This window comes from Acomys russatus, chromosome 23 (assembly GCF_903995435.1).
Source record: "Acomys russatus chromosome 23, mAcoRus1.1, whole genome shotgun sequence".
NCBI lineage: Eukaryota > Metazoa > Chordata > Mammalia > Rodentia > Muridae > Acomys > Acomys russatus.
This window is the reverse complement of record NC_067159.1, coordinates 6,966,621-6,992,949: the sequence shown is the minus strand read 5'-3', so window position 1 is coordinate 6,992,949 and position 26,329 is coordinate 6,966,621. Positions and strand designations below refer to the sequence as shown.

At 42.8% G+C, this 26,329-nt stretch overlaps 1 protein-coding gene across 1 annotated transcript in view; it reads right to left on the bottom strand.

Annotated features, from left to right (window-relative positions):
* Window positions 1-26,329, bottom strand: part of Ptpn22 (protein tyrosine phosphatase non-receptor type 22) — a 57,664-nt gene that overhangs the window by 21,184 nt on the left and 10,151 nt on the right. The window contains exons 2-15 of the mRNA XM_051165934.1: window positions 19,999-20,107; window positions 19,666-19,742; window positions 19,459-19,554; window positions 19,021-19,059; window positions 17,883-17,954; window positions 17,723-17,782; window positions 17,003-17,145; window positions 16,363-16,429; window positions 12,810-12,887; window positions 9,841-9,927; window positions 5,852-5,931; window positions 4,915-5,735; window positions 1,918-1,998; window positions 1,432-1,559 (exon numbers count right to left, since the gene is read on the bottom strand). Coding sequence (XP_051021891.1) covers window positions 1,432-1,559; window positions 1,918-1,998; window positions 4,915-5,735; window positions 5,852-5,931; window positions 9,841-9,927; window positions 12,810-12,887; window positions 16,363-16,429; window positions 17,003-17,145; window positions 17,723-17,782; window positions 17,883-17,954; window positions 19,021-19,059; window positions 19,459-19,554; window positions 19,666-19,742; window positions 19,999-20,107 — 1,938 coding nt within the window. The remainder of the gene's footprint in view (window positions 1-1,431; window positions 1,560-1,917; window positions 1,999-4,914; window positions 5,736-5,851; window positions 5,932-9,840; window positions 9,928-12,809; window positions 12,888-16,362; window positions 16,430-17,002; window positions 17,146-17,722; window positions 17,783-17,882; window positions 17,955-19,020; window positions 19,060-19,458; window positions 19,555-19,665; window positions 19,743-19,998; window positions 20,108-26,329) is intronic.

Sequence of the window (26,329 nt, the reverse complement as noted above, 5' to 3'; positions counted from 1 at the left end):
GAATTATAAAAAGAAACCTATAACTGTTAACAATGATTTTCATAGTTTTATAGCATATGGAAATTAGTTATAAGTTGATCTTCTTCTAAATTGTTTCTTTCATAATTAAGAACATTGCCCTAAAATTTTATTTGGAGATAAGTTGTTGAAATTGTAATTACTTTATGACACTGAAAAGAGCTGATTGTTCTTTTCTTTGTGAGCTAAGAAAAAAGACCATTATGTGTGAACATGGTATTAACAGTGATTGTAACAACATTACATTAACAATGTAATTTTCCAGCGTTACAATTGTAGGAGCTATTTTTTAGTTCAGTACTGGGGATTAAATCTGGAGTCTTACAGTGCCAGACAAATGCTAGCACTAAGTGACACCCACAGCCCAGGAGGAACTTCTAAATGTTTAATGAATTCTCTGATCTCTGAAATCAATGTAGACATTACATAGTTGGTTCAAAGAATATATAGAAATGTAACGTATAACCGATTATCAGAAACACAGATATTTCTTCTGGAATCAGGAAACATTATTCCAAGCAGTTCATCTTAAATAATATGCACATGCTGCTAAAAGTTGCTGCCTGCGATTTCACTGCTAACGTGGTGCAGCTCATGAAGTGACTGCAGCAAATAACTTGTCTACTTATAAAACACTGGATTTGGTCTTGCCTTAACTTTCTCTTAGGAATCAGCTCAAATGTCTTCTCTTTCCCTGGGCCCTTCTGATCACTCTCAACTTGAAAAGCTTTCCTGTCCTTTGAATCTCTATAACCTTTCCCATCTCGTTGATGTATTGTTCTTGATGTAATAAACGTAAAGATTCATATATACATCCTGTACTTGAAACGTAAGTTTTGTTTGGTTTCCTTTGGGTTTTTGGTTTTTCAAGATAGAGTTTCTCTCTGTAGCCTGGGCTGTCCTGAAGTCGCTTTGTACACCAGGTTGGCCTTGAACTCACAGCGATCCAACCGCCTGTGCCTCCCTGAGTGCTGGGATTACAGGTGTGCACCTCCGTGTCCAGCTTAAATGTAAGCTTCTTAAAAGTGAGAAGGTATGCCTTGTCCATCTCTCTTATGCCCCACTCATCCTTTAGCGTCTTGTTTTACATTTAGGGTCTACTTAATAATTACTGAGTGACGGTTGTTAAAATGAAGAGAATAACACAGCAGTTAGAGCACTTGTTGCTCTGGCAGGGGACCTGGGTTCAGTTCTCAGCACCCACGGGGTGGCTCTCAACCATCCCCCGCCCCCCCGCCGGGCACACGAGGTAGATAGATCTATACCTATAGCTATCTATATCTGTATCTATATCTATGCGCAAAGCATGCTTACACCTAAAGTAAAATAAATATGTCTAAAAATGAAAAATGGGTAGAATAAAATTATAGCCTGTGGAATACAAATGAGTTGAGTCATCAGAAAATTACAAACCTTGCTTGGTATAAGTCCCACGGGGTCGAGGATCTTTGATTCAGATGCTCCGCTCCATTCCGGTGATGCTCCGATCCTCACCTTTACCACCAGAGGTAAGGATTCAGCAGCACTGAGTGAGAATTCTCCTGTCGCAAAGGGAAATGTGCCAGTTCTTAGAAGTGAGGTGTTTATTTTGTGTTTTTTTTTTTTGTTTGTTTGTTTGTTTTTTCTTTTCTTTCTTTCTTTCTTTCTTTCTTTTTTTTTTTTTTTTTTAGACAGGTTTTCTCTGTGTAGCTTTGGCTGTCCTGGACTCACTTTGTAGACCAGGCTGGCCTCGAACTTACAGAGATCCGATCCGCTTGCTTCTGCCTCCCGAGTGTGCCACCACGCCAGGCTGAGTGAGGTTATTGTTAAAGGAGGTGAAGGCGTTCTCAGCAGTTGCACAGGGAGCACTACGGGACCTGAGAAGGGACACACACTTCGTACTGACAGAGTCGCACTCACCATCCTCAGCCACAATGAAGGACTCCGGTGTTCTTTCAGGGAGTGGGGGTGGGATTTCGTCATCTGCCCGTGGAGCAGGAGCTATCCAAGTGACAGAAAAGTCATCACAATTTTTTATGAGAATAAAGGGGATCCTTACATTCCAATCTAATCCTAAGTGTAAACTTAACAGCTTCATATTTGCTTACTCTAGGGGAAAGAATACATTTGTCTGTAGGTAAAACCTTTCTGAGGCTCTCTACTGGGTGTAAAGGTTCGCATGCCCCCACATGCCTTAATGGAGTTGTTGTTATTCTCTGCCTAACTCTTTCCTTTCTGTTTCCATTGCATTCACAACAGGACGCTTTTGTCAGCTAAACATTCATTTACACAGATTTTTTTTTTAATTCCCTTCTTGCCTGGTGGAGGTGGTGCATGTCTTTAATCCAAGCACTGGGGGATGGCGGTGTGGGCGGAGTCAGAGGCAGGTGGATCTCTGAGTTTGAGGTTAGCCTGCTCTACAGAGCAAGTTCCAGAGCAGCCAGGGCTACACAGAAAAACCCTGTCTTGAAAAACAAAACAAAAATGCTTTCTTTACTTCATACAGAATCCAAAATATGATGTTTGTTACATAAGTAGAAACAGTTTGTCAAGAAAGAAGGAGAAACTTCTGGGAATGGAAGTAGACTAGAGAGCTCATAAAAATATTCAGAATTTGAGTAGAACATTTTACATGCTATTATAAGAAACTGCCACCAGGTGGCAGACATGTCAATTTGGCTACAAAATGAAAATTTGGCTACTTTGTTATTATTTTTGATGCTCTAAGAAGTTTAAAACATTATAGTTATTTATAAAAAGAAAACATCAGATGGTAAGGTGGCTCCATGGTCAAAGGCACTTGCTTCTACTAAGCCTGACAACCTGAGTTAAATCCCTTAATCCTCATGGTAGAAGGAGAAAACTTTCTCCGGCAAGTTCTGTGACCTGTGTATGCGCGCGCGCACACACACACACACACACACACACACACACACACACACATGAAAAAAATTTTTCATACATTTTAATGAACAAACTGAAAAAGAATTAGGTCAAAGAAGAACCTTCTCAGAGGCAGGTAAAATATTTTTTTACAACAAATAATTTTCATCTATTAAATTTACTAGGTTTGAATAGCACATATTTATCATCAAGAGTTCAAAGTCGGGGGCTGGAGAGATGGCTCAGTGGTTAAGAGCACTGCCTGCTCTTCCAAAGGACCCGGGTTCAGTTCCCAGCACCCACACGGCAGCTCACAACTGTCTGTAACTCCAAGATCTGACACCCTCACACCAATGTACATAAATTAAAATTAAAAATAAAAAATATTTAAAAAAAAAAAAGAGTTCAAAGTCATCCTTGTTTGTGTAGAGAACTTGAGGCCAGCCTGGGCTACATGAGACCCTGTCTAAAAAAACAAAACAAAACAAAAAACCAAAAAAAAAAAACCCAAAAAACTAAAATAGGAAAAACAAAACAAAAACCTTGGGGCTGGGGAGATGGCTGCGTGGGTAAGAATGTTTGCACCTGAGTTCAGATCTCCAGCATCCACATACAAAGCAAGGCCATGCCTGTAACCTAGCACCGGCGGGGAAGGAGTGGAGACAGGCCTTGCTAGTCCTCAGCCTGGGGTAAGACAGTGAAAGGCAAGCTCTGAGTTCAGTGAGACCACAGCTCACTGTCACAGGGTAGAGAGTGGAGCAATTTGCTTGCCATCTTCATTTGGCCTCCACATATGCTCACACATGCATACATGCCTGCTCCCACACGCGCGCGCGCGCGCACACACACACACACACACACACACACACACACACGCATGCACGCACAGAAGGAAGGAGAAATTATTCCCTAGCAGTTGAGAGTCTGAGGCAGGACCACTGTGAGTTCCACATCCGCCTGACCTCTATCAACTCTCGGCCAGCTTGGGTAGTAAGATTCTATCTACATCAAGAAAAGAGAAAGAAGAAAGAAATATGGACCAGGGCTATAACTCCGTGACAGAGCTCCTTCCCAGCTGGCTGGACTTGAGCCCCATGACTTCAAGACAGAGGAAAAAGAAACTCCATTAAAAACGTCACAGAGCAACAGTTTCCCATATTTCCTAGGTAAACGCTGTCTACAGATTATCTTGCAATTTGCCTAAGAGAATTAAGCTTGCTCTTTGCTTCCTTCATCTTCTACATCAAATTGTTAGGGCTGGAGAGTCCACTTAAACACTGCCTGGCATGCATGAGGCACTGGGTTCAACTCACTTCACTAAACAGAAGCAAGAGGCAAAGAAACACCCCATAATAGTCTAACGTAATGCAGCTCATAAAATGACTAGTGAATAACTTGTCTACTTATAAAACGTTAATGTGTGTTCAGTATTACAGTCCGACTAACTCAGTTAAAACTATATTTGATATGTAAAAAAAAAATCCAGAATTATAAGCGACAATTATGAAGGTTGTGTTAAAATATTTTTTTTTAAAAGTCACACAACACTGAACGTTTTAACATCTATTAAGATGCTGCAGACGTGCAGGAAATGGGGCCCTACCCTTCCCAGTCCTACAGGAAAAGAATTCAATGCTTAGCAATGTGGTCAACTCATTACAAGCACCTAAGTGTGTAACAAATATTTCTGGGTGGCCGCTCGGTGCTGCTCCTCAGCTTGTCCTCTGTGCCTGGGAAACTGCCCCCGCATGCTAACGGGTAAATTGTGGGCTTTTGTTAAACAAGTCTGGAATGGATTTGGCCTTGGTTGAAGCCTTCCTGTTGGCGTAGGTGGGTCCCCAGACCTGGCTGCCTCCACTGTTGTTGGCTTCGATTTGGTGCATCATCAAAAAACATCTACAATGCATTTCTTGAGAAGAAAGAGCAAGAAAAAAAGAAGCAGAAGAGAATGGGCCAGGGCGAGAAGAAACCAAAATATTTCATGGAAACCAGGCAAGGCCCAAAGCGTTATGCAAATTTTAAAAAAGAACTTACCTTCCCTAGCTGTCTCTTGGTTTATTGGTGGGGAAAAACTGCTCAGAGGGCTTGGGGTTAAAGCATCCTGTGAGCTGCAGTAAGAAAAGGAGGTTGTAGAAGAGGCTGGTGGCAGATCACAAGGAAAGGGGGCTCCATCTTGCTTCTCAGGCAGATCAAGAGACATCTTAGAACCGGCACTATTTGGAGGTGATGACGGAAAATAAGGGTCTTCTACCAAAGACGTGCGAGACTGCACTCTAGAAGCACTGGGGTCGTGCTGCGGTGCACCAGGGGCATCACAGGCCGCTGGGCGTTCAGAGGAGCAGGGCAGCGAGTAATTCAGTTCCTCTGAGGAAACGTGGTCCACTCTTGGCGCCCGCAGCTCCATGAGACAAAGCTCGTGCGGTTGAGATTTCAAGCTTGAAGAACCATCTTCTATGCCCAACGCGTTTGTTTTCTGTTGCTGCGTTGGTGCAAATGGAGTTGATTTGGTTCGAGTCACTGGCCGCGTTGAATTATGACACCCACTTGCTGTGTTCATAGGTGGAGCGCTAGGACAGGACCCAAACAAAATGGGACCGAAATCTACACTTTGATACTTCTGAAGGGGCTCGCCCATTAGTGGGGGTGCCATTCCCTGGCCGCTCCTGGTTATGACAGCCTTGTTGTTACACCCACAGTTTAGCTCCAAAAGATCTAAGCATGGGCTTGATTTAGCCAACTCTTCCTTGGCCCTGATCTCACAAGTCATAAAGCTGAAGGAAGGAGCGTCGGCGCTCTCCTCTTCGTCCCTCTGTTTGCTCCGCTGGTTTGTCACTTTTGCGTCATCGTTCACTGCGCTGAAACAAAGAAAGAACGCTGACACCATCCCAAAAAGAGGTCTCTTCCCGTAGAACGTGAGATTTCATCCCTTAGGCACAGTTAGTCAACATGTAACTAAGCAAAGTTTACTCACTTTTTTGGTAAATCCAGAGGACAAGAGTCAGCTTGAGATTTTGTGAGGTTTTGTTCAGGAGTTGAGAATTCTGCTTGAATCTTCAAGAGAAATGTCAGAGGTTTTGTCTTTTAATGAGGCAATGTCAATGAAACAATTTAATATTTGGAAGACTGGGAAGTAATACCCCTTCCCCCACACACCCCCGACAAGGCACAAGCACCATCATGGAAAGCGGGACAGAAAGACGAGGAAGGACAGGGCTGAAACAGTGTCTTCTCGCGACTTGTGAACTCCAGCAGCAGTCTTGCCTATTCAGGACCTCCATACAACCAAGCCAGTCAACACTCAAACGCAGATGGGGATGAGGGCTCCATAACACCCACCCCTAACTGAGCTGCTATGGCCAGTTAATGGCTTCTGGGGAAGGCGAAGTCGGCTTTCTTTATTAAGGATCAACCACACCCATAAGCGTATGAGCAGCACAAATTAGCATTGGTGTGTGTGTGTGTGTGTGTGTGTGTGTGTGTGTGTGTGTGTGTATGAAGTTAGGAAGGATTAGAGAGATGAGTGGCAGTTCTGAGAAGAATTAGGGGGAGAGGTAAGGGTAAAAATGATCAAAACATATTGCAATAAATTCTGAAAGAATTAATTAAATATACAGCAGTATGTTTATTTGGCTTTGATGAGTTAATATAAAATAAATTAGATATTTGCTTATAAAAGAATAATCCCACCAGGCAGTGGTGGCGCACACCTTTAATACCAGCACTCAGGAGGCAAAGGCAGGCTGGAACGCACTGTGTGAGTTTGACGCCAGGTTGGTCTACAGGTTGAGTTCCAGGACAGCCAAGGCTGTGCAGAGAAACTGTGTCTCAAAAAACCAAAATTAAGGAGGCAGAGGCAGGCGGATCTCTGAGTTTCAGGCCAGCCTGGTCTATAAAGCGAGTCCAGGACAGCTGAGGCTATGTAGAGAAACCCTGTTTCAAGCAGTCAATCAATCAATCAATAAAGCTCCCAAATGAACAGCCTAACTTTACATTTCAAGAAACTAGGTTGGGGGAGACTAAAATCAATCTCAAACTTAGCAACATCAAGGGAATATTAAAGATTAGAATAGACATACATGAAATAGAGAATAAGAAAAATGGAAAGACAACTTTAAAAGATCAACAAAATCTATTAGGCTGTAGGTACACCAAGAAAAAATTCAAATTATTAGCCAAAGGTAAAAATACAGGAACTGGATAGATAGCATATTTAGTAAAGAACTTAAGCTCAATTCCCAGAAGAAAAAAAAAAAAACTCCTCAAAAAATATAAATAAACAAACATGGCATGGCGTAGGACACCTGTAACCCTAGTACTAAATTGGTGGAGACAGAGAGAGGGCCCTGGGGCCTCCTGGTAGCTAGCCTCATCAGTGACCCCACATCCCAGGGAAAGACTCTATCCCACAAAACAAGGTTGATGGCTCCCGAGGAAGTACACCCAACATTGACCTTGATGTGCATACATGAGCCTCTGCACATTAACGTGCTCACGTATCTACACATGTGCCCTTACACACAAGATGAAAATGTGGATATAATAAGAAAAAGAATTAAAATGCTATGAACAATTTGCAAAGAAGTACCACATAGTTGGCATACTAACAAGTTGGATAACCTAGATAAGATGGGTAAGGTCTTGGAGACCACCCACCATATCAAAACTGGCCGAGGAAGAAACAGAAAATCTAAAAGGAAATCAACTAGTAAAGCAATTGAATCAAGGGAGCAAACTAAAGAGTCCCTGGGTTCAATCCCCGGGACTGAGGCAGGGCCAGGGGCAATAAATAATTGCTGCCAAGCAATAGGTAAATATTAGCAAGAATATAGAAGATGTGCACATCTATATTGGTAGAAATGTACACTAGATTAGGTATTATGAAAGATCAGTATTGAGGTCCCTCAAAAAGTTTTCTAAAACTACCATATAATTTCTCAATTCAACTTCTGGCATTTTCAGAGGAAATAAAATTAGTGTGGGGTACTCATGTGTTTAATGTATAATGTTCACAGTAAACATGCCAGGGGGTCAGCTTACATGTCCATCCATAGAAGTATAGCAGATATTCACAATGGAAAACCATTGCTCCCTTTTAGAAGAAGGAAATAATGTCCTGGGAGAGGACCTGCGTTAAGACTCCCAGATAACTTATAAAAGCCGAGTGTGATGGACCTATAGCCCCAGTATTGAAGGCAGGAGGCAGGTGGGTAGATCCAGGGGAAAGAGGGCTTGCTGGCTAGCCAGTCTACTCAAACAAAGAGCCGTAATTTCAGTGAGACACCTGCCTCAGAAACATAGAGTGGAAAAGCAATTGAGAAAGACGTGTAATGTTAGCCTCTGGCTTCTACATGCATCTGGACTGCTGACTGCACACACACACATATGCATACCATTTACACACACAGACACACACACACACACACACACACACACACACACACACACACACAGTGCCAGGCATGATGATACAGGCTAGTAGCTTACTTACGCAAAACCCTGTCTCAAAATTAAAAAGTTGAAAAACAGAGCTGGTGATACAGCTCAGTGCTAAAGCAATTACTGGCATTCACGAGGCCCTATGTTCAAGTCCAAGGATCGTTTAAAAAATAATGATCTTTTGGGTTTTTTTTTTTTTTTTTTTTTGGACAACATGGATGAACCTGTAGGAAACTGTGCTAAATAAAATAAGCTAACCACATAGAAGCATGGAGTAGCACAGTGGCTGCCAGGGAGTAGGAAGAGGGAGATTCTGAGGCAATGCTGATCAGCAGACACTAATAAATTCAGGAGGTTTACTATAAAATATTATGACTACAGTTAATAACGATACATCATGTATTAGAAAATTGTGTAGAACATAGGTCTTACATTATAAGTAAATATGTTAATTATCTTGATTTAGTCATTCTACCTTAAAACATTATACCATGCATATATATTTTAAGACAGGGTTTCTTAGTCGGGCAGTGGTGGCACGTGCCTTTAATCCCAGCATTTGGGAAGCAGAGGCAGCTATGAGTTTGAGGCCAGCCTGGTCTACGAAATCAGTCCAGGACAGCCAAGGCTACAAGAGAAACCCTGTCTCAAAAAAAAGAAAAGAAAGAAAGAAAAAAGATAGATAGATAGATAGATAGATAGATAGGATTTCTTTTATAGCCTTGGCTGTCCTAGAGCTTGCTCTTAGACCAGGCTGACCTCAAACTCACAATATATTTAATTTTTTTGTTGTTGTTGTTCTTTAGACAAGGTCTCACTGTGTAACCCTGGGTAGCCTGGAACTCGCCAAGCTGCCCTCCAGACTCACACAGGTCTGCCTGCCTCTGCCTCTGGGATTCAAGTCGTGTGTCACCACACCTGGCTCAACTTTTACTTAGCAATTTTTAAAAAGAAAATTTTTGAAGAGACATATGCTATAAAGTAAGACAGATGGGACCTGGAAAAGTGCTCATCTATGAGTTTATAAATTTAATCTCGTCTAACTTGCTGAAAATGGTCTAAAACTAGAGATCAGAACACATGCTTGCCCTAATTAGGTTGGTTCTAAATTAGCTGAAAATTATATGCAATGAGTTAATCAAGATGTGAATTTTAACACATTGGGAAGTTAAACTACCCAAAATTTATTTGTCCTCCCTCCACAGGAGTTTGTTTGTTTGTTGTTTGTTTATTTGGTTTGGTTTTTCGAGACAAGGTTTCTCTGTATAGCCTTGGCTGTCCTGGACTTACTTTGGAGACCAGGCTGGCCTTGAACTCACAAAGGCCTGTCTCTGCCTCTGAGTGCTGGGATTACAGGAATGAGCCACCATTCCACAGGAGGCCAGCTCTACAGGAGATTTTTTGACACAACCCTATTCAATCCTAACTTTCCAATTCAGTTGTGACTACACAGAAGCCCTACAAATAATCTGAGATGCTCTGGCCAAAAAACATATGAAAAACAATGTGCAATTTAAACATTACCTGTCTTCCAGAGTGATTGTCAGAGATAATATCCATATGTCTCTTAAACAGTTCTAACACGGCACTGTAGACCAACTCGTATTGTTCCTGGAGCATGTCACAAGCCCAGCAAATGAAGAAAATCAAAACAACAGGTAAATTACAGAGGTCTATTTCAAAATGTAAACATCCTTAAACATATGTTACTAAGCTCAGTAACAGTGCTTTACGTTGGGTGGCCCACTGCAGACTTGTATATTCTTCTAGGGAATATACGGGGAATATATTTTACATAACTCCAGCTAACATATATTGATGCTATGCCATGAATCTTTCTTTTTACTTATCTTTCATCTCTGTTTTTTTTTTTGCTATCATTTTTTAAATAATATATGTTGTCCTATGTTGGTTTTGAGTAAATCATCTTCATTTATGGGGGAAAAAAAATCAGGTAATGGTTGGTATAAGGATTGATAGCTTTGACACGCATCTCTAACTTGGCCCTCACAACGCTCTATGAAGTAGGAAGGCTCTTAGACTGGTTTAGTCAGTTTGGCCAGGGCCATTCAGAAGTAATTCCCGGCACATGGCTTACACACTGAGTCTTCTCTGACTTACTTTACTGTATTTAGATCAAGTTGCTGAAATTTTTTTTTCCTAGTCAAGATACCAAAGAAAAGTAAACCAAGGGATAAGGGCTGGGACTCTGTCCTGACTGTGTGCTGCAAGGCTTACGTTTGTTAATACTTCATTTGGGCCTTTCTGCTTCCCCAAGCACTTCCTCCAGCACTTTATATAGCCCTATACAAATAAATAAAGGAGGTTTTCAAAGGTATTTTCAGCAGGAGAACAATGCGGCATCTAATCACCCAGCCCCGTCATGGAAACAGAAAATGTGACGTAGCAGCCATTGTGGTTCCCACACAGTGCAGTCCCAGCGCTGAAGAAGCTGAAGCAGAAGGGTCGTCACAGCTCCACAGCCAGCTGGGTCCCCAGTGGTGGGGTGTAAGCCATACTAGGGTATGATGTAAGACAGACAGAGAGAGACAGACAGACAGACAGACAGAGATACACACAGAGACAGACAGACAGACACATAGACAGACAGACACACAGACAGACAGACAGAGACACACACACAGACAGACAGACAGAGACACACACACACAGACAGACAGACAGAGACACACACACACAGACAGACAGAGACACACACAGAGACAGACAGACACACAGACAGACACACAGACAGACAGAGACACACACACAGACAGACAGACAGAGACACACACAGACAGAGACACACACACACAGACAGACAGAGACACACACACACAGACAGACAGAGACACACACAGAGACAGACAGACACACAGACAGACACACAGACAGACAGACAGAGACACACACACAGACAGACAGACAGAGACACACACAGACAGAGACACACACACACAGACAGACAGAGACACACACAGACAGACAGACAGAGACTCTGAGCGAGAACAGAAATCAAGCAGGAAGCATCATCTGGCTACTCTGCCATTTTGCAGCATTGGGAGATGAGCTACAACTGTGAGATTCACTTAGCTAGTTCACTAACAATGCTGAAATATGAAAGTGTCTCCAGTTACCTTCAAACTCTTAAAACTAGGCCAGACAGAGATGGGACCTTCTGGAATGGGGTGTGTTTATTAATTTAACACTGCCATTCATATAACAAGGCTGCTTGCCTGCTGGTGTGTCTGTGTATTTATACGCATTGCCTTCCTTTCAAACCAGCTAAAGCTTCCATTTCACATGACCTTGCCTCTTATAGGTTGAACATAGAAAACACCTACAGACAACACATAAAAAATTATTTTTTCCACAACCTATTCATGGAAAACCTGTGTGGGCCAAACAGATACTTTTGTATTAATAGCTCTTTGTTTTTTCCATTCATTCACAGCTTGAACATTAAAATATCTAACCTGCCACTGTGAACTGCTTTATCTCTACACTTATGTGCACGTTCAGCTGTTGTTGTTGAGTCAGGGTTTCCCTGTGTAGCCCAGGCTGTCCTGGAACTCTCATTGTAGACCAGGCTGGCCTCAAACTCACAGAGATCCGCCTGCCTCTGCCTCCCAGAGTGATGGGATAGCAGGCAGGCGCCACCATGTCCAACTGTGAAAGTTCGTTTATAAGGGATGTGAAACACTTCAGGGTCTTTCCACTTAAGTATAGTTCAGAAAAATACACAAACATGACTTACACATAATAGCAATACAAACTTGAAGGAATGAGTGGATAAACATTAAGCTCCATCTTAAAGATGAACAAATGTATCTATTTGAGGAAAGTTATGAGTATATAAACGTGTGAAATTAATACTATAGGCAATGAGAGATTTGGGGTTAGAAGAGAGGGGAAAATATTCCCAGTGAAATGAGATAGTGTGAGCACTCTAGAGTGGGGTCAAAGGCGGCAGAACACAATAAAGGCCGAGTGTCGTTCTGTTTTTAAGGTGTGCCTGTAGACACGGGGCTATACGGGAAATGTAACAGTAGCAACCTCTATATGATAGGCATATACTTGTCCTGATTCCATTTTTTCATTGCTTCCTAACATAGAAATGACATCACTTCTTGAAGCAGAAATGCCAAGTCCCTGATTTTCTCTGACCTCAGAGGTAGATTTGTAACTACGAAATTTCAAGTTAACTTACAACCCTTCACATTACCCGGACCTTTCTACTGAGTCCAAAAATCTTTGACTTTTTCCACTTCCTTCCTAAGCAAGAAATGACAAATATAGACAATAAGCTGTGAGGAATGAAAATAATCTGACAAGGGCTTCAGAAAACCACTGGGATACTCCAAGCTAGAGAAGAGCTCATAGTGAGTTCGTCTCACTCCTGTGCACTCTGCAGCTTCCGGCTGCCTCACCACAAACACAGGTATGCAGCAAGACTCAGACACTTGCTCCCCTCTCATCACCACAGTCCATACCTGAGTTTGCACGAGCGAAGGCCTGTGTGTTCGCATTTCCTGAATCAAATGAAAAACACTGAAGTTCTCAGGAATTATCTGTCAAATCAAAGGGAAAATATTTAATCCTTTTATTCTTTGCTAACAAATCGTGCCAGTTTCTCATAGTCTGGGACTCCCACGATACCTGCTCTTCTTTTTTTGGGGAGGGGGCTTTTTTTTTTTCAAGACAGGGTTTCTCTGTGTAACCTTGGCTGTTCTGAACTCACTTTGTTGACCAGGCTGGCCTCGAACTCATGGAGATCCGCCTGCCCCTGCCTCCCAAGTGCTGGGATTAAAGGCGTGTGCCACCACTGCCTGGCTATACCTGCTCTTCCCTACCTAGTCCCTGGAAATCAGTTCTTATGTCTGTTAGGAAAAGAGAAGCTTGAATTATGGGCTTTAGATTGTTCTAAATTGCCCTATCTCATAAAACCTCAGATGACTTATCAGTTGAGCCTTATCTTCGTGGTATGAGAGATTTGATCACCCATGTAAAATTGTTCTGATTATACCCTGTGAGCACATACAGGGGGAGGAGGTCCCCCTCAGTCACAGTCATAGGGGAGGGGAGTAAGGGGAAAATGGGAGGGAGGGAGGAATGGGAGGATACAAGGGATGGGATAGCCACTGAGATGTAATATGAATAAATAAAAAAAAATGTTTAAAGCTTAAGCAAAAAAAATAACAATAAATAAATAAAATTAAATTTTAAAAAAAGTTGTTCTGAGTTACGTCAGTCAATCTTTTCTAGGGACGACACCAGCCTCTAAATCAGCAGTTTTCAACCTGTGGGTTGAGACCCTTGGGAGGCTGAGCGACCCTTTCACAGGGGTCATCTAAGGCTGTTGGAAAACACAGACGTTTATATTCCAATTCATAACAACAACAGAATTAGAGTTACGAAGTAGATCGAAAACAATTTTATGACTGGGGCCCGCACGACATGAGGAACTGTGCCGAAGTTTTTCCCTTCCCTCCTTCCTTCCTTCCCTCCCTCTCTGTGTTTCTTTCTTTCTGGCAGGGCCGCATATAGCCCAAGCTGGTCTTAAACTTGCTATGTAGCCATGGCTGACCGTCGACTCCCTCCACGCTGCAAGTGCTAGGGCTATAGGCGTGTGCCACCACATCCCTTCCCCGGGTTTACACAGTTTAGGCAGATCAAGCACGAAGTTTTGGTCCATTGTTACCCAACCTCTCTACCAACTGAACTGAATGCCCAGCTCCAAGGATGCACTACGAAATATGTATTTTTATCTTATGTGCATGAGCGTTTGCGTACATACGCACCACAAAAGGCAGAAGAGGGCATTGGGTCCCTCGGGCCTGGCGTCACTGATGATTGTAAGCTGACATGTGGTCTCTGCGATCCAAACTCCTACAAGAGCAGCCAGTGCTCTTACCCCGGAGCTGTATCTTCAGCATCAAGATTGCATTTTGAAAACCAACATGGTTTCTTATCATTTTCACCACAGTTTAGAGCAGTGGCTCTCAACCTCCCTCATGCTGCAGCCCTTCGGCACAGTTCCTCATGTCGTGCGGGCCCCAGTCATAAAATTGTTTTTGATCTACTTCGTAACGCTGATTCTGTTGTTGTTATGAACTGCAATGTAAACGTCTGTGTTTTCCAACGGCCTTAGATGACCCCTGTGAAAGGGTCGCTCAGCCTCCCAAGGGTCTCAACCCACAGGTTGAAAACTGCTGATTTAGAGGCTGGTGTCGTCCCTAGAAAAGACTGACTGACGTAACTCAGAACACTTTTTAAATTTTAATTTTATTTATTTATTGTTATTTTTTTTTTGCTTAAGCTTTAAAAAAATTTTTATTAATTTATTCATATTATATCTCAGTGGTTATCCCATCCCTTGTATCCTCCCATTCCTCCCTCCCTCCCATTTTCCCCTTACTCCCCTCCCCTATGACTGTGACTGAGGGGGACTTCCTCCCCCGTATGTGCTCACAGGGTATAATCAGAACAATTTTACATGGGGTGATCAAATCTCTCATACCACGAAGATAAGGCTCAACTGATAAGTCATCTGAGGTTTTATGAGATAGGGCAATTTAGAACAATCTAAAGCCCATCATTCAAGCTTCTCTTTTCCTAACAGACATAAGAACTGATTTCCAGGGACTGGGGAGGGAGATAGCTCCACAGTAAAGAGCCCTGGCTCCTCCAAAGAACTCAGGTTCCACTCCTAGCACCTACTTGGCAGCTCACAACTGTCCTTAACTATAGTTCCAAGGGATCAGATGCCCTCTTCTGGCCTCTGTGGCACAGGCATATGCAAGCAGCACAGACATACAAGCAGGTAAAATACACATACACATAAAATGTTTAAAGTTTTTTTTAAAAATTGTCCAGGTGTGGTGACACAAGTCTTTAATCACAGGACTCAGAAGACAGAGTGAGGTGGTGGTAGTTTAAAGCCAACCTGGTCTACAGAACGAGTTCTAGGACAACCAGAGAAACCTTGTCTCCAAAAAAAAAAAAAAAAAAATTATTTCTAGGGGCTGGAGAGATGGCGCAGCAGTTAAGAGCACCGACCACCCTTCCAAAGGACCCAGGTTCAATTCCTGGCACCCATATGGTAGCTCACAACTGTCTTTATTTCCAGTTCCAGTGGATCTGACTCTCTTACAGAGACATACATGCAAGACAAATGCCTGCATTTAATGCACATTAAGTAAAAATTTTAAAAATGTTCCTAGAGCCAAAGAGATGGCTCAGTTGGTAAAGGATGTGCCACACAAGCACAAGGTCCTGAGTTCAGATCCCCAGCACCACATAAAAGCTGGGCATGTCTGAAATCCCAGTGCTCAGGGGGAAAGGAGGATCCCTGGAGCTCACGGGCCAGCCAGCCTATCCAAATCAAGATTCAGTAGAGACCCTGTCTAAAAAAAAAAAAAAAAAAGATAGAAAACAATTGAGAGAGACCCCAATATGAATCTCTGTCCCTCATATGCACATCCACACATATGCACCCTATACACACATACATGCACATTCCAATGCACACACACACGGATGCACACTCACTGATTTCTAGACAACAGCACAGAGCTTGATTGTGCTAAGTTGAATCTATCTGCTAAAGCAGCTTGGATAAAGGAAGGGAAAATACGCAGTTCTGGGCAGTCATTTCTCAAGCATCATCCCTTCTCAGACTCACCCAAAGAGCTGGTTGGCTCACACACTCCACACTTTCTAGATTACTCAGTGGGGCAGGGCTCCATAATTTATGTTTCTAGCACATTCTCAGATAATGTTGGTCTTACAGAATCGCACTTTGTCATGTCGGGGAACAAACTGAAGGCCTCCTGTCACAAGACAAGTACACTATTGCTGAGCTACGCCCCTTCCCCTGGGATCACACGATTTTAAGAGTCACCAACTTCGGAACTAATTTAATCCTATGACGGAGTAGATTTCCAGGGGGACACACCCGGTAAGAGAAGATGAGTTGTGAAGATGTTCTAAAAAGTGGAAGATCTGTGCAGTAAGAAAATAGGGAGTGCGTGTTGGGAAACTCACCCCATCCTTCAGCAACGTCCACGTATAATCAATAGCACAAATGACACCTGTTCTCCCACAGCCGGCACTGAAACAGAAGGCCACAGTCACACGTGCACTAGCTGAGAGAGATGACTGACAATGGTTGGAAATTTCCATAGTAGATTTGAGGGGGGCGGGGTAGAAAACGGAACTTTTCAAATCCTACTATGTCCCAGAACACACTTGTCATGACACAGTGGAACTCAGACAGGTATGGCAACTTCTCACAAGCACTCTCAGCACCACGTCAGTGACGTAAGAGAAATCTTAGGTCCAGCAAATGTCTCAGTGGGTAACAGCTCTTGCTGCCTTTACCTAAGGCCCCAGAACCACACGGTGGAAGGAGACAAGCAGCTCCCAAAAGGTTGTTTGCATCTCCACATATAGGCTGGGACCCAGGCCCATGCGTGCACATACGTGCATATACACACACAATAAATTTTAAATTTTTAAATTTTAATAAAATTTAAAAGAATTTAATGCACCAGTCGAATTTATAATAGGCTGCTTCAGCTGTTGACTTTTTTTTTTTTTTTTTTTTTTTTTGCCTTTGATCTGCACCCTACCCAGAGCCTCACTTTGCTTGTTCTCAGTAGAAAGTTCATTGACAGCATCTTACCTGCAATGAACACATATGGGAACACACTGATCTCCTTGGTAACAGCGCACATCCCAGATGAGCTCAAGGATGGGATCTATAGACGAAGGCACGTCATGGTCCGGCCAGTTCTTATAGTGAAACTGGTGGATAATTCGAGTTTCCTATTATTAAAAAGAGTAGCCAGAGTAAGAAGTCAAGGTTAGAATTCCACCTCCTACTACCAAAAGGTTAATCTGATTAAGTTCCACCTATAACTTTTCCCCTCACAATTTATTCCACTTTCTTCTATCTAGCTCTCACGCTTCATGAAAATAATTAAAAGTAATATGAAGACGTTTCCCACTGTCTTATCCCTAACAACCCAACCCACGCAAGAGGAGGTAGATATAAAAATTGCCTAAAGCAAATCCTTCCTCAAATAAATGTGTCCCAAGTGGGCCACAGACATGGCGGCATATTGAATCCCTTTACCTTTAGCAAGGCAGGGTAGAGTCTAAGGCATCAGATTGGTCAGCAGTGTCTGACTGTTGCTCGTAGCCCCCTAGTCACGCCACCACACCATGTTTGTGTGTTGCACCGTGTGAAAGAGATTGGAGGCAGAGTCTTCTACGACTTGCTCAAGGCATCAGAGGCCCTAATCCCTCCATAACCGCATTCCCAGCCTGAGTCCCCCACACACGTATTTACCAGTCCCGTCTCAGCAGGCTCTCAACTTTATTGTCCTTGTTCTGTACTTACACTATTGAACTTGGCCTTCAGAGTCCTGATTTTATAATCAGATTTCTTTTTCTCGGCTTCCTAAGGAGAAGATTAAATTATTAGCAATTTCAAAGGCGTGCTTTCTAAAACGTAGCTCTTAGAGGCTTTGCTTAGCCATCGGGAGACACACCATACTTACACAGGATATAGAAAAGGGGCCGAATTGCAGCGGTGTCTCTCCTGGCTCAGCCCAATAGCGCTCACACTTTTTCTGTTGTATAAAACAGAAGGTAATGGTTTCCCTTCATATAGTCTAATGTGTCCTGCCAGAGGCAGCTCTGGGTCATTCGTCTTAGCTTAGGCAGGGCTAACTCCATTGGACCTCAGCTCCGGCAACATGACAGGGCCTCTCCAGAGGATAAAAGACAGACTTTAAAGGATGTCTGAATTATAGACCTCCTAGGGGTCTAAAAAAGTAGAAATAGTGATTGTTGACCTATTTTCAGCATCTCAAAAAAAAAAAAACCCGAAATTGTTGACCACAACAGCTGACCAGTTAAGTGCCAGATTCCTTCAATTGCAATTAGAATTCCCGACTCAGAAGGGCAACAGGAGATTAGAACAGCAATGCCAGCCGCATGTTTAGCTTTAAGTTTTCTGACACTATGTTTAAAAATAAAAATAGTTAAAATGTATTTTAGCCCAATATACCAAAATATTTAACATACGATCATTGTACAATGATAGTACATATTTGGCTGCCTTATTTTTTTTAAAATAAATATCAAAATCCTATGTACATTTTATACCTATCACACATCTCAAGTAGAATACTAAATTTTCATTAGAAATATTTTCATTTATAGTAAATCAAAATTATATTTGAAAAAGTTTCACATACCCAAAAATAAAGTTTTCAATAGTGTAAGTGGAGGCTCATTTTTAGCTCTATACCAAATCAAGTAAGACTATTGAGTCATCCCAGCATGCCATCCACAGCAAGGACCTAAGGGCTGCATGTGGCAGCACACGCTGCTCTGGGCAGCACAGACTGAGCTTCTGATAGTCAGAGAGGAAATGGTGCTCTTCCCCCCCCCCCTTTTCCTTAACTTAACAGCACAGGAGTTATTGGGGAAATGGATGGAAGGGGTTCTCAGAGATAAATCCCTCATGGATCATGTGGTATTCCCCAAACTGAAAACTATGAAAAAAAGTATGATTTTTTCCCCAGGCACACTTAAGAAACTTCTGCTAGCATTGCCTTCCCCCCCTCCCCGGCCCCCGCCAACCTTAATTTTCTTTACTTTTAGATAAACCAATACTAGAGAGCAACTCACCTTCCCCATTTCAAACTCCATACACGCCATGACAATGACCTGGAGACATGACACAGAAAAAATGTGACCATCTACAGAGTTAGAGAGGACGGGCCGGCATGAGTCCCAGCACCACCAGAAAGTATGGAGCATTGTTTTGCTGTTGGCTTTGCCTTTTAACCCAAAGAGAAACCCAATGGCTTATGAGACAGTCTCCCTCTTCCTTCTTTCTGTCCTTCCCCACTTCCCCCTTCTCTCTCGCTCCCAGGAGAGCCCATCAGAGTGTCAACTTCCATTTCCCTGAACAAGAGTACATTGTAAAACTGACAAAAGATACCCGAACTCTGTAATTCCATCAAGGCCCAAGAAAAGTACTACTTTTGACAGCTGGGACACCCCAGCCACACTCTGGTATCCTGCATCCTCTACTAAAGCACTAGAAAGCAATCCTGCACTCACCAAGACACGGTATTCCCAGATCATCCTCCAGAAATCCAGGAGAGTTGTAGGTAAAGGACCCTGAGTGGCAATATAGGCCCTGGGTCCATAGACACCCTACAGGGAGCAGAAGTCACGTGAGCCGACCACAGACAGCACCCTCTTCTCCCCGGCCCCTCTTTCAGTTGCTCAGAGAAATCTGGAATGTGTCTTTCCCTCTCTTTCTACCTTAATGAAGTTGGCATTGATATAGCTGCAATCCTCATCGGAAGTCATCAGAGACAGCTCTACCAGGCTGTGATCATCTAGAACACAAGAGAAAGACACAGTGCAACTGAGAAGTCTCACAGAGAGGGTTGAGTCAGGTCGCAAGAGCAGTGGTTGTCACGAGGGTCTGGCAAGTGAACAAGTGACCGAATGTATGAATGTTCTTTTGTATTAATAAAGAGTATAATCAGTTTGTCAGTACTATATCCTAAGATTAAGAACTTGGTTAAAGGGGGAGGGAGAATGGTTCAGATTGGGAGGAAATACAAGTTTACATAAAGAAATGGAACTCACAGGGCAAAATATCCTTGTATCTGTTCTTCTTGATGTTCTTGGGCCTCTGAGCCACAGTGGTAGGATACGTTTTGTCGGCCCTGTACTTGGTAGATTGCCTTTTCAGCTTCTGTAATACAATTTCAAGAGTAATTTTTTTTTCCAAAGAGAGAGGTAAGAGGCTCAAGAAAATAGTCCCTTGGTAAAGTAAGTTCTCCCTTGCAAGCAGGAGGGCCCAAGTTTGATTCCCAAACCCCACAGAGAAACCATGTATGGGTTGGAGATGGTGGCACATGCAGTTGGCCACAGATCTTTGTGAGTCTGAGGCCAGACTAGTCTACATAGTGAGTCTCATGCCAGCCAGGGAAACAAAAGACCCTGTTTTGAATATATAAATAAATAAAAATTAAAAATAAAAAGGCCAGGCATAGTGGCTCAAATTTGCAATGTGGGTGTTGGGGAGTCAGAGGCCGGTAGATGCCTGGGGCTCATTGGCTAACCAGCCTAGCTTAACAGGAAAGTCACAGATCTCAGTGAGAAATGCTAACGTATAAAACAAGGTAGGTGATTCCTGAGGAGAGATGTCTGAGGTTGCCTTATGGTCTCTATAAACTTGCCTGTACAACCAAATACACTTATGCTATGCTACATACAGGAATATGCACACATGCATGTCTACATGCATATGTGTGCGCACACACACACACACACACACACACACACACACACACACACACACGGAAGGAGATAAGAAGCTACCCACTTTTCAAATACTCTACCTCAACCCTTTTAGCATCCTTGGGGGCTAACTTCTTTTAGGACAGGAAGTAATGCTGGCATAGTTCAGTGACTTTGGAGAAGTGGGGACCACACTGCAGCTGAGTCACACGCACTAAAAACCTAGATCTGAAACTTCTAAATATTCAAGAAACCAAATAATTTCTAAAAGTGAGCTACGTACTCCACCCAAGGAAGAGATACCAAGAGTATGGTTTACTTTCTTTATTGGGTCTATTCAGTGTCAACAGGAAAATTATGAAATTCCATTCACCTTTTTTTTTTTTTTTTTTTTACTTCAGATCACTTTTTTTTCTAAGTATAAATGAGGCTTAAGTTAAGTATGTTCTCTTTATAACTGTCAAATTTTCAGAGATTTGGTTCCAAGACATTTTATGTAACTCAAACCTTAAGCCTACCTTTCCAGAAAGTAATAATCTAAACAGAATCATATTCTTTAGGTATTATATGGTCTGAGACAGGCAGGGACTATCTTAATGTTATTGGACAAGAGTCCTTAGAATGGTCAAATTATTCCTTTAAATTATTCCTATTTTTTTAGTGTTACACTAAATGTGAGGTCAGAAATGATCAAACATGACCATTTCTTTGGGCTATTTGTCTGGAATTAATGTAATCCAAAATTTCATCCCCTTTAAAGTTAAAAAAAAAAAAAAAAAAAAAAGCAAAAGCAAATATGTGTCCCATGTCTGAATTTTGTGGGACTTAACCAATTTTCAAAAAAAGATAGGAAAAAGTACCTCTTGATAATGAATGAAAATACTTGTTGAATCAAAATAATCTTCATTCTTTCCCCACTATTTAATGAAGAACTGGTCACGTGAGGAGCATCAGTGACCTTCTAGGGGCTAGATTCCCTCAGCACTCACTAGGTCTTTACTCTTTTTAACTTCTGTTTTGAAAGTTCTTCTTTCCTTGGCCCTTATTTATGTACACTTTCTTGTTTCTATTCTTTCCTTGAGTCATCATGCTGGCTAGTTTTATGTCAACTTGGCACAAGCTAGAGTCATCTGAAAGGAGAGAACTTCAATTGAAAAAAATGCCTCCATATATCCAGGCATGGTCTGAAGTAGATGGAGGGAGGGAAGCAGGTGGGAGAAGGTGTAGGGAGAGTGACAAGGGAGGGGATCAGGTGTTGGAGGGCTGAGACCAGGAGAGAGAATGGGGAGAGGGGGCAGGGACAGGGGAAATTCCCGGGAATCTATGTCAGTAACCCTAGCTGAGACTCCTAGGAGTGGGGTGGGGGTAGGGAGTGGGGGAGTTGGGGAGCTCTTAAGGAGCCTGAAGTCACCACCTTCTGTAGCCAGGTAGAACTGGGAGGGGATACCAACCCACGATAAAACCTTTGATCCAAAATTTGTCTTGCTTACAAGAATTGTAGGGATTAAGATGGAGCAGAGATTGAGGGAATGGCAAATCAATGACTGGTCCAACTTGGGATCCACCCCATGGGAGAGAGGCAACCCCTGACACTATTAACGATACGCTGCTATGCTTGCACACAGGATCTAACATAACTGTTGAGAAACTGATTGAAACAGATGCAGAGACCCACAGCCAAACAATAAGCTGAACTCCGGGAGTTTTGTGGAAGAGTGGGAGGAAGGATTCAGGGAGCTGGAGGGGTCCAGGACACCACAAGAAGACCTACAGAGTAAATGAACTTGGACCCATGGGGGCTCACAGGGGCCGAACCACCAAACAAAGAGCAAGTATAGGCTGGACCTAGGCCCCCTACACACATGTAGCAGATGTGCAGTGTGGTCAGCATGTGGGTCCCCTCACAATGAGAGTAGAGGCTGTGCTGTCTCTGACTCTATTGCCTGCCTATGGACCCCTTTCCCCTAGCTGGGCTGCCTTGTCTGGCCTCAGTGGGCGAAGATGTACTTAGTTCTGCTCGAGCTTGAGGTGCCAGGGTGGGTTGGTACCCATGGGGGGGCTCATTTTATGAGAAGGAGAAGAGGGTGAAATGGGGGGAAGGATATCCTAAGGGTGGGGCTGGGAGGAGAAGAGGGAGGGGACTGGGATCAGTCTATAAAGTGATAGATAAATAAATAAATAAAATTTAAAGAGGGGGCTGGAGAGATGGCTCAGAAGTTAAGAGCACTGACTGCTCTTCCAAAGGTCCTGGGTTCAATTCCCAGCAACCACATGGTGGCTCACAACCATCTATAATGAGATCTGTGCTCCCTTCTGGCCAGCAGGTGTTATGTGCAGGTAGAACACTATACATACATACATAAATAAATCTTTAAAAATGTTTAAACAGAAAAAATGATCCAGCCTTAGGGCATTTTATTCATTAGTGATTGATGAGAGAGAGCCCAGCCCACTATAGATGCTGCCATGTAGCTGGTGTTTGCTACTTTGTGGGTTCTTCTTTTTCCCACCCTTTAATCTCCTGGTTTCATCCCCTTTCAATAGATAGGAGAAAAAGAAGAATGGGGCGGGGATAGAGATCTTTAAATTTAATTTTTTTTTCCTCCTTGTTTCTTCTTTGAGCACAATGACTGACAAACCACAACCAATCCCCCTGAATGACTACCAACACTAACCACGCCTATGGGGCCCTAGCATTTGTGTGGCCTCTGAAAAATTCCCAGAATTCCAAATGTCACACAATCACAGAAACCATCTGCAGCTGGCAAAACTGCACCTCTGCTAGAGCACGAGGCAAATCATAGTCAGCAACAGCAGGGCGGCTCCATCTCCCCACACCTGGGATTAGAAGCACATCCTTATAATATTTCTGTGGGTGTTTTTTTTAGACCAAAATTCCAGAGTTCTCACTACAGTGCCGTCTATGAGATGGTGGTCCTGGGTTCTATAAGAAAGCAGGCTGAGCCAGCCATGAGGAGCAAGGCAGTGAGCAGCACCCCTCCATGGCCTCTGCATCAGCTCCTGCCTTTGGGTTCCTGCCCTGCTTGAGTTCCTGTCCTGACTTGCTCCAGTGATGGATTGGGATCTGGTGTAAGCTGAATAAACCCTTTCCTCTCCAACCTGTTTCACCACAGCAATTGTAGCCCTAACTAGGACACTTTCCATTTCCATTTGCCCTAATTTGTTCTCTAACAGATAGATGCCCAACATTCAAACATTAAATCTTTGACTTTTTGCTCTTCTCTTTGGCACATTTTTTCCCCTTCAGAGCTAGCCAGAAAGCCTTATAGACGGCATACAAGTATTTGCTGATTAATTTACCAAATTTTAATTATATTTTCAGCACCAATTGGCTACATTCCCAAGTTTCTATGCTAAGATTTCAGTTCCAAAATCTCCAGCCAGGCCCTAGGCGTTTTCATTTCAATAGCTTCCTGCATCCTCAGACTCAGCACCTCTGATGCTAAAAGCATCACTATCCCACATGTAAACGCCAACCGAACATCTTCGTTCCGAGCAAGCCCACTCTGAGAAACAGGCACCGTAGGTCGCTCCCTTCCCACAATTCCCATCTCACTTGCAGTCAGCAAGGTCAGCTGATTCTCCCAATTCACGCTCTTCTGTCAGCTTTCCCTCCTGCTATGGTTTGGACATGATGTGTCCCCCTCTAAAAGGTTCACGTGTTAAAGTCTTGCTTGCCAGCTGACAGACTTTAAGGAAGTGATTCGATTCTGAAGGCTTTGATCTGACCAGTGGATTAAGCCCTTGATGGATTCAGAATACAGTTGCATTATGGGAAGGAGGGGTCGAATTTAAGAGGATAAGCCACAGGGACACACCCTGGAAAGATGAATCTTGTTCCTATCCTCTTTCTAATGGTCTCTGTCTCTGTCTCTGTCTCTGGGGAGCCATGAGGTAAGCAGCTTTGTGTTCCTACGCTCCCAGCAATGGGGCCAAGCAACTACGGACTGAGTCAAAAGAAATCTTTCCTCCTTCAGATATGTGCTGTGCCACCACAGTGTATAAAACACCTTAGTTTAGACTCTCTCCCTTCAAGATTTAAGCCCTATAATGTCTCCTGTGCCAATTAATTCAATTTATGCTTTGCTAGTCTTTCCAATGCTGCTTAAAGTGACTTCAATAAATCCGTTTTTAAAAGTATGATTTATTTAATTTTATTTTATGTGCACTGGTATGAAGGTGTCAGAATCCCTGGAACTGGAGTTACAGACAATTGTGAGCTGCCATGTAGGTGCTGGGAATTGAACCCGGGTCTTTTGGAAGAGCAGACAGAACCATCTCTCCAGCCCCCTCCCCCCCCAATAAATCCTTTTTGCCACTCGGAAAATAAGCTCCAAACTCCTCAGGTAAAGGGGCCTCCTGAGCTGGAACTCAAGTTCACTTTCCTGATTTCCCAATGCTTTCCAGTTAAGTCTCTAAAGACAGACAGCTCCTAGGTTCTTTCAAGTCCTCACTTATCCCTTTGCCTATTCAGAAACGTCGTGCACACTTCTCAGTCATGGCTATGCTCTTTTTTGACCCACAGAGTTAACAAATAAGAAGAAACGTACCTCAAGTGAGAGCAATAACAACCAAAAGTCTAGAGCACTGCTACTGCTGTTACTTAACAGCTTATAGTTCGCACAACACTTATACATCCATAACGAGGAGGCACAGTTTTGTGCAAGAGTTGAGGAGACTTATTAAATGGTTTCAATCAAAGATATGATAGATGCACCCCAGCACTTAGGAGGAGGCAGAAGCAGGCGACCTTTGTGAGGACAAAGCCAGCCTGGTCTACATAGGAAGTTTCAGGTCAGCCAGGGCAAACAACAACAGCAGTGGCACAGAGACAGAAAACAGGTGGTGGTGATATAAGGTTTTGATCCAACAAATTATCCACATTCATCATGAGGTGTTATTATTTTTTTCAAGATTTACTTATGATTATGTATACAGTGCTCTGCCTGCATGTACAGCTGCAGGCCAGAAAAGGGCATCAGAGCTCATTATAGATGGTTGTGAGCCACCATGTGGTCGCTGGGAATTGAACCCAGGACCTTTGGAAGAGCAGTCAGTGCTCTTAACTTCTGAGCCATCTCTCCAGCCCCCCATCATGAGGCTTTAATTGAAGCACTTGGAAAGCAGAACAGGTGGGTTCTCCATGAGTTTGAGACCAGCTTGGTACACATACTCAGTTCTAGACCAGCCACGGCTACATAACAAGACCCTGAGTTTTTGCTGTTGTTATTGTTATGGTTTTTCTTTTCTTTCTTTCTTTCTTTTTTTTTTTTTTTTTAATGTGGCTCAGGGGAATTTGGTGACTGGGTCAGTCTTTAAGGGAGAAAGTGGCAAGGCATGGCTAAAAATTCAGAACACCACTATCAAAAAAATAGAACTTATTTAAACTAATATTTTCCAAATAAAGTAGCATTAAGTTATTAAAACAACCCATATATCAGAATATAAACTCTTTCTAGTCAAGGGTTTGAAATAGAGAAGCTAGTCTGTGCTTGTTTCTTTTCTTTTTTTAAATTTTTATTTATTAGTTTTTATGTACACTGGTATATTGTCTATATGTCTGATTGTGTGTGTGAAGTTGTCAGATCTTCTGGAACCGGAGCTACAGACAGTTGTGAGCTGTCATGTGGGTGCTGGGAATTGAACCTGGCTG